Here is a 19,334-nt window from a genome sequence, read left to right on the forward strand (position 1 = left end):
TTATCTTTTTCAGTGCTGTCCAACATTTCAAACCTCTTATATAATCTTTATGCTTCCTCTAAGTAGAACATTATTAAGCAAAAATATTAATAATAGGCTTATATCTTTTATTTTTCCCATATACTCCTCCTGATATTTCTCCCTGTTCAGTTCTTTGGAGTTGAGATTACCATATCTTTCAAGGTGTTTTCTGAAGATTTTCCCCCCAAGGACTTACCACAACATAATACCAAATGTTGAGGGAATATGAGGCATAAAGCATTGACACTTTTGGTTTCATATGAGTAAAACACTATCCTAGGCAACACAGCACCATTGTTACTGACTCCTTACCCCATCTCTGCCTGTCTGAACATTATCCATTTTTCAAAATTCCAAACAATCCAGGATCTTTTGTACAGACTCAACCCCAATCCCTTCCTCCTCTGAACATCTATAGGAAATTAATCATAGAATTAATTTCTTTTTAATACATAGCTTCATGGCATTAATTATTTATAATTTTGAACTTTGTTATTTTCCTTTTGTTGAAGAAGGCAGTAAGTTATTTAAGGGCATATTATTATACCTTTCTTTGTATCTCCCTGAAACCTATCATTAGTAGCCAAAATAAGAGATTTCATCAGCTTATACCAAGAAGGGAAGTTCTTTAACCCTCTTGGCTTCTGCTGCTTTGCTGGTCTAGAAGAGGCATTCTTACGTTCCTATTTCGAACACCCTCCTGCCCCCTGCCTCCAAAACAGCAGAGCATTGACACACATACTGCAGTTCACAGTGATTCATAATGGTTTGATGCCACTGACATTGACTAGTACAAGAGTACTACAGTTAACGGCAATAATGGTCTTGACCTATAGGAAAAGGAAATACTTGTTTTAGGGAGTAAAAGATTTGCAAGTATTAGTTGATCAAAGTCGATCTTACCTTTAGCTTCAGAACAGCAACAGTTTTTGAGAGTTCTAGATAATTGGTAAGAGGATAAGTACTCTTAATGCTAAGTTTGGGGATGTGTAAATAACTAGATCATACAGTTGGTTCCTCAGTCAGCAACAAGCCAGGGTAAATTAGGTGGTAATTGTGATATAAAAACAATTTGCAAATAGTGGGGATTTAAGAAGACAAGAAAAAGAAAGGTGGGGATGTTGACTCCTCAATATAGATAAGGAAAATAGGGAGTGAATAGGGTGACTACTCATTTAATGTAATGCGATGGGATAGAATCATCATGCCCAACGGTGTGTGCATTTCTTAAATTTGCTTATTCCTTGGTTACCTGCCCTCCCACCCTTACTCTAGCTCTTAGTGGTGAGCACTGCTTTCCATCCCAGCCACAGTCATCTTCAGTGAAACTAAACATCAGTGGGTCCCTGACCACTGGAACAGATGCTGACTGACTGGAGGGGAGCAAAGGATCAGGTCTCAGACTCTCCCCGCCAGGCTCTAGTGCCAGAAGGTTAAGGCTTCTTCTAATCTGGTGTGTCTCTAGGGCCTGTTTTAGTCCTAGGTCCTTTCACAGCAAGGATGGTCTTGGGGGAAAAACTGAGAATCTGGATCTGTCCTAGAGAAAATCTGGGATTAATTTTAGAGGCATTTGAATGCTAGTGTAGACTGTCCCCTATTCCACTTCTCCCCTACCCTTCAGAAAACCCTTAGCCCCTGAACTCGCTGTCCTCACCACCTCACCAGGACCTCTGGCATCCTCACATGGACTGACTCACCTAAGACTCAGGACCTTGCCAAGAGAACAGATCAGCATGGTGACTGCCAGGAAGTTTTTCTGAGTTCTTTATCACAGCATCCTATGTAGCTATATGTTTGCACACAAAAAGAATGCACTTCTGAAAAGTATCAGGAAACTTGAAAATGCAGAAACTAAATGCTCCTGCCAAAAACATCTCTCTCTCTCTCTCTTCCCCCCTCCCCCACCACACAAACACACATACACACACACACACACACACACACACACACTCCTTACTCCTTCCCTCCCTCTCTCTCTCTTTCTCTCTCTAATAGCTTGTTGCTCTAGTATGGTCAGCATATGGGAGCTAGGAAGTACTGAAAAGAAAATGTATACTTAGGAACCACTGTGTGTTATAAGTTCCTACGAGAACATATGGAATCCTTTTAATACATTCCATTCTGCCTTGGACTGAGTGACTGCAAGACCTGTATGAAATGATTTGGGAATTGAACCAGTCTACTGAATAATGAGTAATGGTTAGTCATCATTACTCATTTAACCTGGTGAGAGAGATTTCTTTGGATCATGTAGAACAGTAATTTTCAAACATGATATGTCACAAACATTTGTTAAGTATCACATTAGATGGTTAATAACAATGCTGTCTGAAGTTTGTGATTTTTGTTTTTGATAAATTGAAAGAGATTCAAGGTTAACTCTGTAGTAACATTACTTGCCCTCACATTTCCTTCTAATTTCTTGAGTAGGCTAAAAAGGGGAGTGTTGGAGTCATCACCAAAGATTGCTCGTAATCGTAATCGTAATCAGCAGCCTCTCTTATTGTGCATCAGACAGTAAATTGGGCACAACAGAGCCCGTATTGACCCCATCCTTAGATGTCAGAGCTTTAAAAAAGCTGGAAAATCTAAAGACAAAAGAGTAAGGATTAAGATCTAGGTACAAAGCATGGCTCTGCCTCTTATTTGTGAGACCTCGGGCATGTTTTTAACCTGTTTAAACCAGTTTCCTCATCCATTTTTATGATGGTAGGGTATTTGTGAGGATTATATAATATATGTAAAATAGGATTTAGCACAGTATACAGCAAATAATGATTGTTAAATAGCATTATTTGTTCATACTAATAATAAAAGTCAACACCTCCAGATCAGAAAATCTTGACCTTCCCATGAGCTGGAGAGAACTCTGAGAAGAGTTTTATTTCCTAGCAACACAGATCTCTCAGGATGCCTGGGCAGTAGGGATTGCCTGACTTTATGCTACTAGCAACTGCTAAAGAAGGCCTTCAAGGAATTTTTATACTGTTATTTGGGGCTGTGAAGGCTGCCAAGACTTTCTCTACTGATCTCTCTAGAGTTGAAAGTTTTGGGTTTCAGACACAAAAATATCAGAAAGGTTCCTTTTACTTTTTGCTAACTATAGATTTAATTGTTCTTCAGCTTCTCTGTGGTTCAAACCCTCCTGAGTTGTAGGGGCCACTGCGAGAGTCTTTCTCCCTGTCTCCCACTCTCTGTGCCACTGCATTGCCTTTCTTGCTATCCCCACAGAGTGCCATAATTTGAGTGGCTGGCTATTATACAATTCCTTCAATACAGACAGCTACATTTTCTTGTCATGCTTTAGGATCATAGTTGTTATTTATTCCTCCTTAAAATAAAGGAGGCTTTATCTTGCATACACATGGGGCTTTTGGGGTCACTTCCTGGAAGCCCTTCAGACTCTGGGGTTGGTATTAATAGAATGACAGCTATATCTTTATCCACAAACTCTTTTGCAGAAGAGCTATAGCCAATTTGCTCATTGACCAAAAGTTTGCTGCTCCTCTGGTTCGGGTAGGGTGCGCTGAGCAGACCTCTTTGATTTGCAAAGTTGGTGTAATATTTTCAGATTCCATTGAGTATGAGGGAATTTATACATAAAACAGTTTCTTATGAAAGTTGTAATTGGATTTTAGGGGTTTAATCATACAATGTTTTCATGTTGAAAATGGAATCAGGTGTGTAGAGTCCATTGCTTTGTGATTCAAAGTTATTGAACCTCTTCCCAAGCAAAAATCTCCCTGTCCCAGTTGTCAAAGGTTCCAATTTACCTAGACAAGACAAAACCACTGCAGTTGAGGGAACCACATTGGCCCTAGTTAGAGAGTGAACGTAGTTAAAGGATTAGAGATCATTGAGGACTTGAGTTTTGAAGTGTCTGCATACAATGTTCACTTCCAACTCCACCCAAGGATCTAAGTGGAGAAGGAAGCTGCTCTACAACCCCTACAGCTGACCCAAACAACTGCATGTGGCCAGGACTTACCACTTCTCTAATCGAAGTTTTGAGGCCCAGGTATATCAGTAGCCCCCTGGCTGATAAGCTGCACCCTCTCCTAGATGTTGGACATAAAGATAGATGTTTCTGGAGCCTTACTAGTCCAAACACTGTAACTCTCCAAGCCACTCCGCAGTGAGGACTGCTCTCCATTGCTTAACAAAGATAGAAGCAAGAGATTCTAGGCCTCTTTCCTGCTGGAGCAGAGCAGGGGTAGAGCCTTCAGGGACACTAAAATGTGGTGGTGCAGCCTCTTTAGACAAAGAGATGCACAGACCAAACCCAACTGCCACCCCCCACTCCCACCCCCAGGCATTAGGACCAAGTCTCTGTCTGCCTTTGCTGATTAGGGACAGCCATGCTTGGTAGTAGAAGACGAAACAGGCCTTTTGGCTGTCCTGGCTTAGAGGAATTTTTCATAGATCTTGCTAGTTAATTAGAGTTTTGCATTGGGGTTTGGGGACAAACCCCAGCTAGTAGTAAAGTCTTACTCTGCCTTGTTTTGTTTTCATTGCATATTTTTATCTACCAGCCTAGCAAGAGGACTGAGTAGTTAAAGGCAAGATTTGGATATTACTGGATATCTTGGATCTTCTTGACCAGACACCATATTAATCACACTTCAACATCCCATATGTCTTAGTCTATTTTGTGTTGCTATAACAGAATACCACCAACTCAGTAATTTAAAAAGAAATTTATTTCTGAAAGTTCTGAAGGCTAGAAAGTCCAATATCGAGGTGCCAGCAACTGGCAAGGGCCTTCTTGCTGCATAATCCCATGGCAGAAGACAAAAGGGTGAAGGAGAGAGGGAAGGGGGCCAAGCTCATCCTTTTATCAGGAACCCACTAGCACAATAACTAACTTGCTTCCACAATAATGGCATTAATCAATTCATGAGAGCAGAGCCTTCACCACATAATCACCTCTTAAAGGTCCCACTTCTCAACACTGGTGCATTGAGGATTAAGTTTCCAACACATGAACTTAGGACACATTCAAGCTGCAGCATCATACCATGATTAGGTTTAGAGAGGCCCTTGTCAAAAAGTCTCCATTCATGCTGTCTAAAATTCTAAAAATAGAAGTTCAAGATCGGCACAATGCAATCAAAAGGCTAGAAGCTAACTCTTTTGAGTAACACATTATTCATTCACTGTCGCCTTGCCCAAAGTTGGTTGTTTAATGATATAACAAGGTTATCAGAGACTCCTAGGACTTTATTTCATGGTTATGTTCTTTAAATGAGGTTAATCTTAGTAATATTCATATCAGAGTTATCTCCAGACCTATCAGAAAGGGTTGAGTCTCCACCGTTCTTCACAAATTTTCAAGAACCTGCCCTCTTCTCTCTGACCTAGCTTCAGTTGGCTGCTTTTCTCCCTGCAGGCCTGGGCCCAGAGGAGTGGCTCTTTTACAAGTAATTTTTCTTTCTTTCTTTTTTCCATTTCATTTTAACACAAACAGCTTTGGATCAGAAAGCATTTTCTTCCTCAGGCCCCAAGTGACCAGAGCTCCATGGTTCAGCTCATGCCATGGCTATTTAATTAAGAAAGTTCCTCTGTGAAATCTACATGCTTGGACCACATTATGCACTTTATACTTTAATAATGTTGATTCTTAGTATTAGTTTTTCCAGCCTGCAGGGGAAGGAATCGCCAAGGATTCTCATTTTAAGCATTTCACAGGTTACTTTATCAGGTCAATTAAATTACTTGTATATTTTTGCCCTCACTGAATAGGGAAAAACTTAATTGTGAACTTAATCTGAATTTAATCAGATTATTTTCTTAACCCCTAGGGAGATCTACTGAATGGACTATATTTTGAGAGATGAGTAGAAGAGCTAGAGATAATGTTACAAAGGGGCAGACTCAAGGCTTTGGACACCTGCTTGGTCAAGGAAGGGTAGGTGCTTAAAGTAGAAGGCCTACTGCAAAAAGGATATGAAACCACAAAGACCATTTTAGCAGAGAGTGTCCCTTGGTTCAACTCAAAATGTTGGCTTCAATTGGGCAAAAACTAAAGTGAAACTTCCTAACACAGAAAGCCCACTATGTATTACTAATGCCATAGCCATATATTACGTTTTCTCAGAAAGTAGTTCTCAAAGCTTTTCATATTCAGGTACCTACTTGGAAATATGTCCACAGTATAGCATCTTAAGGATCCGGAGTTGTTTGCAGCCTATCTGAAGGCCCTCAAGGCTTTGGTCAGTGAGCAGGACACAACCAGAGATATCCAAAATGTGCAGGTAACAGCATTTTGCTGATAGCATCTCTATCGCTGAGTCAGTAATCTGAACACACAGCCAAAATAAGTACTGGTTATTCATACAAACAACAACTCAGGCAAGAACAATGCCTTAGTCAGTCTGGGCCACTATAATAAAATAACATAGACTGTGTGGCTTAAACATCAAACATTTATTTCTCACAGTTCTGGAGGCTGGGAAGTCCAAGATCAAGGTCAAGATCAAGATCAAGGTGCCTGCAGATCTGGTGTCTGGTGAGATTCATCCTCCTTGTTTGCAGATATCTGCCTCTGCCTTCTTGCTATATTCTCACATGGCAGAGAGAGAGAGAGAGAGAGAGAGAGGGAGAGAGAGAGAGAGAGAGAGCACTCTTGTCTCTTCCTCTTCTTATAAGGACATCACCTCATCATGAGAGCTCCACCCTCATGGCCTCTTCTAAACCTGTTTACCTCCCAAAGTCCCCACTTCCTGATACCGTCACATTGGGAGTTAGGTTTCAACATAGGAATTATTGGAGGACACAATCATTTAGTTCATAACACAGAAATCAGGACACTTGGGGATTCTTTCACCCAGCTTTCACATGACGGGTTTGTAATTCACGTTGGTTATTTAACTCTGTTTCCAAATAATGTCATAACAGTAAAATGTCTGCCTCAAGTGGCGCCAATAGAAATTGCGATCTTGCTGTTATTTTCATTTAAGAGTCCTCTGGTTTGGATGGAAAACTTCATCAAAATTTCTTTAGTAATGCCTGTCACTCCAATATGAGCAATTTATGAAATGTTACAGAGATGGAGTTTGGCTTTAAAGTTAAAATCCCCTCTAAAGCATCATCAATTTGGAAACATATGTTTATGTTACAAAACTACAAAATGTATATCCCCTGAAGTTAACCCTCAGACAAGATCAGATTACTATGAGGAGTCTAGACATCTCTGATGGTTTGAATGTAAGAAAGAAGGAGTAACCTAGAAAGGGACAAGGAGGTAAGACAAATGTTTGGAAGCAGGGGAGATGGAAGAGGAGAAGCCACAAAGACTACACGAATCCCATTGTGAGAAATTCTGCCAGGGCTTCCAACATCACACAAGTTTTCCCAGATGTCCTGCAGAGGTAATTCAACTATACTTAAATTATTTCACTTACTAGAGTCTAGCTTTTGAATTTATAGCTGAGCTGAGACTGGCCGCAGAATCAACTAGATTACTCTCCCCAAAGGAATTTTTTTCCAACTGGATTTAATTTCTTATTTTAAATGTTTGAACATTCTAAAAAACATAAGCCATGAGGCTTGGCTCTTGTTTTTAACATAAAATTAAGAGAATTATGCAGAAAAGCCTTTCAGTTTGAAATGTATACTTTTTAAGTTTGGAAAAATAGATGTTGTCATTGTCTAAGCATGCCCTGTTTCCAGAACATGCTCAGGACCAAGGTTCAACATTGTAAGTTATTCTCACAAAAACGCCTTCAAACATTTCTGCCATGCTATGTGGGTCTCTGAGGATCTAATGTCATTGAGGGTGGGGAGAAACAGCCTCAGAATTGTAGAGGAAATGAACAATGAGGTGATGGAAAAGTCCAGGGCAGGTAGAGCTCAGAGTCGTAGGTTTGGTTTGATACTGGGAGAGCTGAAAAGGAGCCAACAATACCTGCAGATCAGAAGCTCGAGATGTTCAATGACTGAGGTGATGTTGTTGGGATTTATGGATTGAGGGCTGGGAACTAGGGGTGGAGATGGCTTGGCAGCATTCTTACCGCCAGATACAAGGTCATAGGCCCAGCGCCACTGGGCAGGGATTATGTTATTCCCTTTCAGAGAATCAACTACCTTTAATTCTCTGAAAAAATATTTTGGTTTATTTTTTAAAAGAAGTTATTTTACATTTTAGAAATAGTATAAGCACATTACTAAAAAAATCAGCAAAAACAGCAAAGGAAAACAAATTCATCACCTTAACATAACTACTTTTAATATTCTGAAGTGTTTTTTTACTGGTTCCCCATCCCTAGCTCCCCCATTAACAGAATTGTACGTATAGTAATTAAATTAATTTTGTAACCTGCCCTTTTTTTTTTTTTAAGAGACAGGGTTTCACCAGGTTGCCGGGGCTGGCTGCAAACTCCTGGGATCAAGCAATCATTTCAGCCTCCTAAGTAGCCTCCCAAGTACCTGGGGTGATAAGCAGGCACCATGGTGCCCAGCTTGCTTTCTGTTTTTTGTTTTTTTTTAATTAATGCATTCCCATACTACTTCACAGTCTTCATACTTATAATCTTTAACAGTTATAAAATGTTTCATTTAATAGATATAATTTACTATACCATTCCTATGTTTCTGGTCATTTCAGTTGTTTCCAAGTTTTTACTATTCAAACATTTTGATGACTGTGTTCATGAATCTAGTCTTCTCCAAATTTTGGATTGTTTTCTTTAGGATAGATTTCAGAAGGTGTACTTAATGGGGTATGCTATGGTTTGAATGTTTGTCCCCTTCAAAATGCATGTTGGAACTTAATCCCCAATGTGGCAGTATCGACAGGTGGGGCTTTTAAGAGGTGATTGGGTCTTGAGGGCAGCCCTCATGAAGGGATTAATCCATTTATGGATTAATGGATTGAAGGGTTAATGGATTTCTGGGTTATGGGAGTGGGTCTGGTGGCTGTATAAGAAGAGGAAAAGGGACCTGAGCTACATTATAAACATACTCAGCCCTCTCGCCATGTGATGTCCTGCACCACCTCAGGACTCTGCAGAGTGCCCAACAGCAAGAAGGCACTCACCAGATGCTCCCCCTCAACCTTGGACTTCCCAGCCTCCAGAACTGTAAGAAATACATTTGTTTCTTATAAATCAGGTAAGAAATACATTTGTTTCTTGTAAATCAGGTATTCTGTTATAAGCAACAGAAAACAGACTAAGACAGAGTATGACTAGTTTTGTGGCTCATGTTTACATTGTTTCACAAAAGGATCATACTTACCTATGATGCCATCGGCAACAAAAGAACTAGTTTCACTGAACTCTTGCCACCTACTGGGCATTACCATTAAAAATTATACGATTTGGTAGGTAATAAATGATACTTCAAATAATATTCTAACTTGGATATATTATGTTGAGGCTTTTTACACATTGCTTACTACTAGTGTTTTCTCTCGCTTGAATTCCAGTTCTGCTACTATCTAGTTGTGTGACGATAGGCAAGTTGCTTAAATTTTCTGAACCTCAGTTTACCTCTGAACCTCAGTTTGTAAAATAGTTACCAAAGATTGCCCTAGGGTTAAATAAGATAATGTATGTGACCAGTGACTGGCATATAGTAAGCACTCAATAAATAATAGCTATAATTATGATTATTCCTCTCCTTTACCGTTAATCTATGGGATCTGCTTTTTCTTTTTGAAGTAGGAGCTCTTTATACAAAGGAGAGCTTGACTATTGTCTCTTCCATGTTTGCTGAATTGTACTGTTGTTTTTTCCCCCAGTTCATGTTTTGATTGTTTCAGAAGTCAAGTAATTTCACTAGCACCTCTAGTGGTGATCCCAAGAAAAAGAAAACTTCCTCAAAGATGGGCAGCAGGAAAAGGATCTGAATAGGCCACAAAATAAACCATTGGATTAATAACAATTAGTTTCATGATATATTAATTAATGAAAATCTAATGAAGTAAGAAATGACTTGCTTTGAAGGTGAGGCCAAAAAAGAGCGCCCAAATTTTTGTTCTAGCTTTCTGATAAGCCTCTGAATCTTGGGAGGGCTTTCAAATATAGTAAAAATATTCGGGATATATTTGCAAGAGAAGGAGAGGTTCTTGGGAAATTATCTTCCTGAATATTATGCTATATTTAGCTATTTCTTATGAACTCTTCTTTTTATTTATTTGTGAGAATATAGTTATAGTGGATTAGAAATGGACACAAATACTTTGCAGGTACTCCCAGCAAGAAGTAGAGTCTGTTTCCTCACCGTTTCAATCTAGGCTAGTTTTATGACTTGTCTTATGACCAAAAGAATGGGCAGAAGTCATAGTCTTCTTCTGAGTCAGGCCTCAAGAGGCCTTGCAGCTTCCACCTGTGCCCTCTTGGAATGTGTTGCTGCCCTGTGAAAAAGCTTGGCTAACCTGTTGGAGGATGAGATGACATAAAGCAGGAGGAAGCTATGTCAGGTGAGGCCCCCTGGGCCAACCAGCTCTGTGTGGTGCCAAGAGATGACAGCAGCTACATGGGCAACCCTGGGTACAACCACCATCAGAACCACCCAACCAACACCAGCCCAAATTGCTGGCTCACAGAATTGTGAGCAAATAAAATGGTAGTTGTTCCAAGCCACTGAGTTTTGGAGTGACTGGTTACACACCAATAGATAAGTGACACATTAGCCAATACCATGTGCCAAGAATCTCACCTTTTGTAATACATGGTAAAATAGGATCCATTGATCATTATTTTTCTTTATGACCATTTTGAAACCTCTAATTGATTTTCCTTGTGGCCACTTTGAAACCTCTAAGCTGAAATAATTTCCAAACATGTTAGCCAGCTGCACTAAGAAAATAAAGGTTTAAAAGGGTAGGACTGTCGTGGGGAATCCCAGAATTAACAAATAGCATACTCCTCTCCCTTTAGACTACAAGTCTGTGGAACTGGAATTTAAGTTACTTCATGAAACATTGTGTCATTTGCCCCATGTCCTATATCATTCCACTTCTAATTTCCCCATCTGTAAAATGACAGTAATTAAAACCAGACAAAAGTATTGTTAACTCTCATCTCCCAGTGTTATCAAGGCTCTAGAGACATTTCTGATAATAAACTTTTTGGGTAAAATGTTTTACCATATTATTATGAAAGAAATTCCGTGCATGCCCTGGGGCTTTCTCCCATCCCCTTCTCAACCCACAAGGTTGTGTAGCTTTACTTGAGCTCAGGACAGTTCTTTGGGTGGCCTTGGACCACCTCGTTCTCTCCCTTTTATATTATATATATTACATATAATAGCTTGTCATTCTCAAGAATAACTGTAGAATGTTCTGGGAATACAACATCCTGAGATGGGGGCTGGGGCTGGGCACTGGCTGAAACAGCTAGCTGGGTTGTTCCAGTCCTCCCTAGAAACAGGATGTTCTTCAGTGCTTTAGCCCAGAGAGTATTATAGACCCCAGGGTATAAAACCCAGGGTGGGCTACTTTCCAGAGTCTCTCAGCTGCAGTGCAAGTGGAGCATGCACAGTTGAGACTTTATCCACCTTGGGCAGCTTTCCTGAGCCTTGGGGAACTGGCTCTTGATGAATCCTCGGCTTCGCTGTGCCTTGCTACATATCCATAAGTAATATATCTACTTCATGTAATTTGCTGCATATGAGTGTGTTCTGTCCTCACCAGACTCAGAGAAGTTGGTAACCAGTGCTCAGTGAGTCTGCTTCACATCACCTACACCTTTGTAACAGATAGAAATGCAGTTCTAAAGCCCTGTCCTGTTTTAGCTTACTTAACTCCCTCAGGGGTGCATTGCAGAAATAGTTTTATCATTATTGTTCATGGATTCACTTTAATTTTTCTCATTTCCCACCCCCTTTTCTTTCTATTTAATCATTACTAACTCCTATCTCACATCAATATCATGAGGTCAAAGATGACAGTGTTAACAGGGCCTTGTGCACTGCTGAGGGCTTTGAGGTAGGCCCACAGCAACCAGCTTTTTTCCTGATTTGGAGCTTCATTTGCCTTCCTTGTCATTTTAGTGCTGGCTACAATGAGGTCACAGTACTACTGACTGACCTTGGAGGTGAGGTGGTTGCAGGGAAGATCTGGCCTTCTAGGGATGGACAAGGTGACCATTCAAAATTCACTTGTGGGCTTTTGGGAAACCTGACATGGAATGATGAGCCAGACACTAATGTGTTTTAAGGCTTGTCAACAGCCATGTAACTGCAGCAGCTTGGATAGAACTGGAGACCATTATCCTAAGTGAAGTATCTCAGGAATGGAAAAACAAACACCACATGTACTCACTAATAATTGGAAGCTAGACAGTAGGTACACACGGGCACAAAGAGATGTAAAGGACATTGGGAATCAAGAAGTGGGGAGAGTGGGAGGAGGTGAGGGGTAAAAACTTACCTATTGGGTACAGTGAACACCGTTCTGGTGATGGACACACTAAAAGCCCTGACTTAAGCCTTATACAGGGTATCCATGTAACAAAAACATTTGTACCCCCTTAATATTTGAAATAAAATAATAATAACTTAAAAAATAAAGGAAACATCTGTCTTTTTATCATTTAAAAAAAAGCAATGTAAGTGGAATATATTAGGCTGGACCACAGCCTTATGACTTCTGCATGAGGTGAAATGAGGTGAGGTGAGTAGCATTCAGATTGGCCCAAATAATGGTCACCACATGTTCCGCCATCAGGATACTCATCTGACCCACAATCTGACTAGAACAATTCAGATGGCAAAGCTAAACCCTTCTATTCCTTTACACTGGGCTTCTGAAATAATCCACTCCCCTTCCTTTTTCTCTCCCTAAACCTTTGATGCAGAGTTATGCACCATGACGTATTCTTTGTTAACATCTCCCTCAGGCTGCAAGACAGTATCCACTGCACAGTTTACATAAGGAATTCCCTCAGCTTCTTCTTACCAAAAAACAAAACCAAAGCAAAACAAAACAAAACAAAACAAAAGCCTCTGCCCTATTTTCTGTTCTCACTGGAGCCTCCCCTTTTCTCATTTTCCTACTTTCTTCCTTAGTTAGAGCCACTACAAAGCCTAGTCTCCATCTGTGCCTGCTTGACAGCCGGGGCTGTTCCCAGAGAGCCATGTGCTGCCCATGTGTCCGTGTGCTGTGCGACCAGGAACCCCTGTGAGCTCTCACTGCTCAAGCCTGAGAGTCAGCTGGTCAGTGCTGCTAGTGTGCTGGGTTCCTTGCATCAGCTCACTTCTAGAACCAGGTGATGCAGACCAGAAAGACATCTGGTTTCCCTAGTTTTAAACTAGTACATTATTAAACAAAACTAATTTTGCTGTGAACTTGGCTGGCTTAATTTTGTCATGGTTTACCACATCTTTTCCCCTACTGCCTCCTCTTCTTTATTGCAGCACATTTAGCTGTGGAAGATTTAATCCACTCACCACACAAACTAAACAACATAGAAGCTGAATTTCTAGATTAACTAGAATGTAGGGCATTTGAGAATTGGGGTGATGCTGCAGCAAATAAAAGCCCATCAGTATGCACAATAGACGAGAACAAGGTCGTTAATAACCTTGCAATTTCTGAGGGTTTTTAAAAAGACTTTTTAGCTTTCTTCCTTCTTCATATTTTGCTAACTCCAATTTTTCCTGTTAATTTGTTTTTGTCATTATCTTCCACTTTAGAGACTTTCCTCTTATGTCTGGTAATCCTTGACTGCCTGTTTACAATTAATAGTGGAGGACAAAAAACTGATTGGAAGGTCTGAGTACATGGTGTGGGGCTTCTCCACTAAAAGCTTCAACGAAGGATGGTCTAGGTGGGTTATTTGTTGGGAAACTCCTCATTGTCAGTAATTTTAGGTCTTTTATCTTGGGTTAGTCAGGGTGCCCAGAGAAGAGGCTACCAATCTCTTGCCCGGAGGAAAAGATCTGGCCTCCAAGTTCTGAATGCTGAGTTGGAAAAAGTGCTTGAGTGTCTCTGCTCTCAGCATTCAGTCACTTAATTGGCCCAGCAACACTCTGTTTTACTATCTCTAGAGCAGTGGGTCTCTATCAGGAGTGATTTTGCCACCCAGGGAACATTTGGCAATGTCTGGAGACATTTTTGATTGGCGGGGCAGAGGGGTAGGTGCTCCTCATATCTAGTGAGAAGAAGGCAGGGATGCTGTTAACCATGCTACAATGCCCAGGACAACCCTCCGCTACAAATCATTATCTTGTCCAAAATATCAGTACTGTCAGGGTTGAGAAACCTGGATTTAGGAAATAAATCTCCAGGCTTCTGTTTGGGATGGGGAGGGACAGTTGCTCAGAGGTGTGGAGTAGGGGAAGGGATTTAGTGATCTATCTCCTTCTCAAGAATCTTTAATTCAGTCTTCCTTATTTTAGCCCCCCTCTCAACCCCGTTCCAGAGCTATATGTTACTGCCAAGTTTGAAGATTATGGTGTAAATCAGATTTTTTTCCCCCAGCTTTCTCTACTTTTGGCTTAGGATTCAAAGCTGTCTCTGATCTGCTAAATTAGTCCCTCTATTTTCAAGCTTCCAAAATTTTGTTGCTCTTGTCTCCTCTCCTATTTTCCTTATCCACACGGGCCCTCACTCTTCATCTGCAGTTTTGGTAGGGTTTCAAGAGGAACAACATTATATGTATATATTCAATCTGCTGTATTAATCCAGAACCCAAGATCTCTATTTCTTGACATGGAGATATGCCCAGGGTATATTAAGAGAAAAGAAGCTAGGTTACAATATATTTCAGAAAGTATGATTCTGTTCTTTAAAAAACAAGGCAAAACATAAGCCTCCTATAACTATTTACAATCTCTCTGGGCATAGAAAAAATTCTAGAAGAATAAGTATAAAATGCCAACAGTGGTTATATCTAGGCAGTGGGAGGGCAGCAGATCTTTACTTTCTCCTTTAAGCTTTTATATATAGTCCAGGTTTTTGACAATGAGTACATATTTCATTTGTACACAGATGTCTAGAAAAATTATCAAACACTTGAAAATAAGACAGAAGATGATAATATGTCATTGTAATGTCAAAGTGGAACATTGTTTAACAGGCCCACCTAAGGAATTCTATAGGAAATCATGCCATTGTTTGACATACTATTTACTGTTGATTAAGGCCCCAACTCAATGAAGTTACATGTTATAATAACGTGTTATATTTTTGTCCAGGAGAGACATTATTAATATTTCTGGTAGTTAGTTTCTGGTAGAAACTAACCCCAAGGTTATGGTTTTATTGCCTTGTAGGACATTAACCAATTTTAGATCTAACTTAACAATCATAATCCAACATTCTGTCATCAGTTCCTATAAATACTAAGTTCATCAGATGCTTTACACACTGGCTTTATCATTTTGCTGGTTTTCTCATTAATGAATTAAATAAATCTTTAACACATGAGAATTATGTTCTTAGCTTTTGGAAAATTCTACTTTGACACAAATGAATTCATAAAACTATTTCCAATTTGGAGATAGAAAAAAAAAATCTAATGAATAGTTCAAACATGGCAAAGAAAACAAGTTCTATGATGAGTCCAGCCCCTGGAGTGCTGTCCTGCCTGCATTTCTTGGCAGTGCTTAAATTTGACATGTCTGAGCTCTGACTCTTGTACATACCTTTGGACAGCCAGCAACGCTGAGAGACGTGAGCTTAATGCAGTAAATGGCCAATGCTTTAATAATACCATCTGACAGCTGGGAGCAATAAGAGACATCCAAGAGTTCCAAGGTCAGTGAGCTTTTGCAGAATGCCTGCAAGAAATTCCAAGGTCAAAGGTTTTTTTCTTTTCTTTTCCTTCATCTTTACTTGAATGTTATGTACATCTAGAGCCATCTTACCTATAGCAGTTTACTTGATATGTTAATACATTTTAGTCCCTGAAATACAGATTTTACATATTGGTACCAAAAAAAGGGAAAACATATTATATCCAAAATCTCTTTACAGCAAAAGATAATCACACACCAGCTTAATAGCTGAGTAATATTCAAATTCCTGCTAATGAAATTTAGTTTTCTAGAAGTTAGCACTAAGAAAATTTTACTTATGTAGTCAGTAATGACTGGAGTTATATTAAGCCAAATGAGTGGACGAAAAGAAGTCTAGAGATAAGACTAGATGGCAAACACTCCAGGGTTTGACAGTGGAATGTAATGGAAAGAGCACATTGCTTGGACTCAGACAGACCTGAGTTTTAATTTCATTTCTACCACTTATTACCTCTTAAATCTTAGCAAGTCACTTAACTTTTCTGAGCCTTGGTTTCCTCTTCTTTAAATTAGAGAATATTATACCTACTCTCTAGCATTGTTTTGAATGTTCATCTGAAATTTCTAGGGCTAGAAAAAGGCCTGGAAATCATTGGAAATTCTTCCCTTTAAATCAACATCTTAACTTTCATTCCTACTTTTCATTAAAAAAAGAACTGAGTGATAAGAATCCCTGAGGAAATAACAGTTAAAAGTTTATAACTCAGCAGTTATGCAAGAACAAAATGATTCACAAAAGTAAACCTAACAGTAATTGTAAAAATATATTAATAAAGCAAGAGGAGTAGAAATTGGAAACTGTGACCAATTCAAGATAACACTTATAAGAAAAGTCTCTCCCTCAAATTTTAAGAATTACAACTACTTACATGTGTTCAGTTACTCTAAAGATTTTGCCTCATTGTGAAGCAGCGCAAGTTCTTAGAGTACTAAATTAGAGATCTCAATAAATAATAGTTTACCATTCATTTTAATTATAAATACTAGATTTTAGTAACCCTAGTGGATTAGGGTTGCTAGTGAGACATTCCTTATTTATACATAAAATGGATGTCTATTGGACTACATGTCATTTTCCTTTCAGGACTGAGGAAAGGACCTGGGCTATTGGATCAGTTCATAGCCATCTGGATGACTTTAGAGATAAAATCACCAGTGGGCTTCTCTCCCACTGCTTATGCCAATTTTCTCTTGTCTTAGCCCTAAAGAAGACTGGAAAGAACTAGTTAGCCAGCTATTTTCTTTAGCAAGTTAATAGTACAGGGAAAATTTCCAGGAGTGGCAGTTCAGCATAGCAAACAAGACTAGAACTGTAGCAACACAAAGAATAGGTTCAAAAGCATGGCTCTGACACTGTCTGGGTTACTGAACCTCTCCAAGCCTTCTTGGGTAATCATATGGGATAATAATACCCATATCAAATGGTGGTTGTGTGGATTACATGAAATTATATACATATACACACACACACACACACACACACACACACACACAGACCTGATGTGGCTCCTAGGAAAAATAGATTCTCTAGTTATCTATAAAGTTTTAAATACAGTGTTGAGAGGAAGTATGCACACTGGTTAGTGCTTGGCACATAGTAAGCACTCAATGAAAACCAACTAGTGTTTACTTTGGCAGTACATATACTAAAATTGGAATAACACAGAGAAGATTAGCTTGGCCCCTGCTCAACAATGACACACAAATTTATGAAGCATTCTTTCTTTTTTTTCAGTTAGGAGGAAAAGTTCAAAAGATCTATTGTACGACGTGGTTACTATAGTTAACCAATGTATTGTATACTTGAAAATTGTTAAAAGAGTAGATTTTAAATGTTTTCAGTGCAAAAAAATAATAAATATGTGAGGTAATAGATATGTTAATTAGCTTGATTTAACCATTCCACAATGTGTATATATGTCAAACATCATGTTGTACTCCATAAATATATATAATTTTTACTTGTCGATTTTAAAAAATTCTAAAGCCATTAAAAAGAATAAAATAAATGTTAACTATTATTGGGATTTGCATATGACATCACTAATATAAAGATGCACATTTGTATTGTACTTTGAGAAAAACTAAAACACAGTTAATTAACCCCAAATCATCTTTTCCTGACCAGAAGGGCCAACAGTGATTCCTCCTTTGATCTCATGCAGAACTTGTCTTTTTCAACTGATTCAGCACTTACAGTATTTGACTCATTCCTGTATTGTGCCTAACTTTGCATGGAAATCTGTCTTGTCTGGCAACCAAGTGATGGCAAAAATTGGAAGGAGCAGCTTGTCAGGAGACAGCTTGGAGACTGGAGGTGATCAAGCGGAGGGGGAATGCCCAGGGTGGTGCAGAAGCAAATTTCCCTTTGAATGACTGGCATCGGAGGTCTCAGCTTGCAGATTCAATACACTTTTCAATAAAAATGCAATAAGTCTCTCTTGAATTGTCTGGAATTGTGCTAGCTTTTATATCCCTTTCCCAAGCATCATATTGAGAACATAGTAAGCACTCAATAAATACCAGTCTTCAAGAAAATTAAGTCAGTTTTAATAATGAATTCTTTTATGTTGCAAGGAGTAGGATAACATTGTTTTCTACTTAGAGAATGGATAGAGTTGGAGGAACCAGAAAAAATTTAAAGCAAGAAAGAATATTTAAACTATAAGAATAATTTCTTGAAAGATGAAACAAGCTTTAAAGGGAGACTGAAGGCTCTTAATGTCTGAAAACCCCCTTTGGTAGCATCTGCCAATGTCTTGGAGGGCTTGAATCAGTTCTGCTTTATGTCTTTTTATTTTCTGTGAAGCCAAACTTTCTCAGAGGGTTTATATTTAAAAATAACTTTAAAAATGATTACAAGGTCTAAGATACATTCATGGTAGCAATCTCATCCATGGAAAATCTGAGACACAAAGATTGGTCCAAGGCTTTATGCTAAATCAGTGGCAGATCTAAGAACTAAAGTCAGAACTTTTCCTCTCTTAACAATTCGTATTTTCCATAAGGGACACATAAGTCATATTAAGTCTGCAGGCATGTTTCAACATAATCACTCATGAATTCCATTTCCTCCCCTAGAGATAAGATTATTACATGCACTTCTGGGTCCAGTGCTGTAGAATCACACATCTATCGATGCTGTTGATTTTCTTTTCCTGGAAAGTGCTATACTAAGCTCCTTCCAAGTCAAAATCTTTTAAAGTAAATATGAAGAGAAAATGCAAAAATTATAGTTTGGCTTCTCTCTCACATATTGGCCAATTTTGCTGTGGGTTAACAATCTGGAAGAAAACTTTCATATCTCTTAGTGAGTTAAATCATTTTTTCTCTGTGTTTTCTGAGCTGAGTCACAGTGCAGCAGCTTACTGACTACATTCCTAAATTGGGTATGTATAGGAGACTGAGTTTCACTCACATTTATTGACTGTCATAATAATATGCTTTTGCCAAAATCCTGATTTAAACCACCTTGACAGGTGGCAGCTCCTAGCCTGAAAAAAGCTCACTTCATGGTGCATACTCATAGCACCATCTCTTGACTGTTTGCCTCATCAGGTCCCAAT

At 39.1% G+C, this 19,334-nt stretch overlaps 1 protein-coding gene across 1 annotated transcript in view; it reads right to left on the reverse strand.

Moving 5' to 3' along the window:
- The window catches only part of FBXL13 (F-box and leucine-rich repeat protein 13), a 198,399-nt gene that overhangs the window by 1,465 nt on the left and 177,600 nt on the right, over positions 1-19,334 (reverse strand). The window contains exons 15-16 of the mRNA XM_012650294.1: positions 15,616-15,750; positions 6,157-6,320 (exon numbers count right to left, since the gene is read on the reverse strand). Coding sequence (XP_012505748.1) covers positions 6,157-6,320; positions 15,616-15,750 — 299 coding nt within the window. The remainder of the gene's footprint in view (positions 1-6,156; positions 6,321-15,615; positions 15,751-19,334) is intronic.

The sequence above is a fragment of the Propithecus coquereli genome, unplaced genomic scaffold (genome assembly GCF_000956105.1).
Source record: "Propithecus coquereli isolate 6110/MARCELLA unplaced genomic scaffold, Pcoq_1.0 Scaffold32, whole genome shotgun sequence".
NCBI classification, from domain to species: domain Eukaryota; kingdom Metazoa; phylum Chordata; class Mammalia; order Primates; family Indriidae; genus Propithecus; species Propithecus coquereli.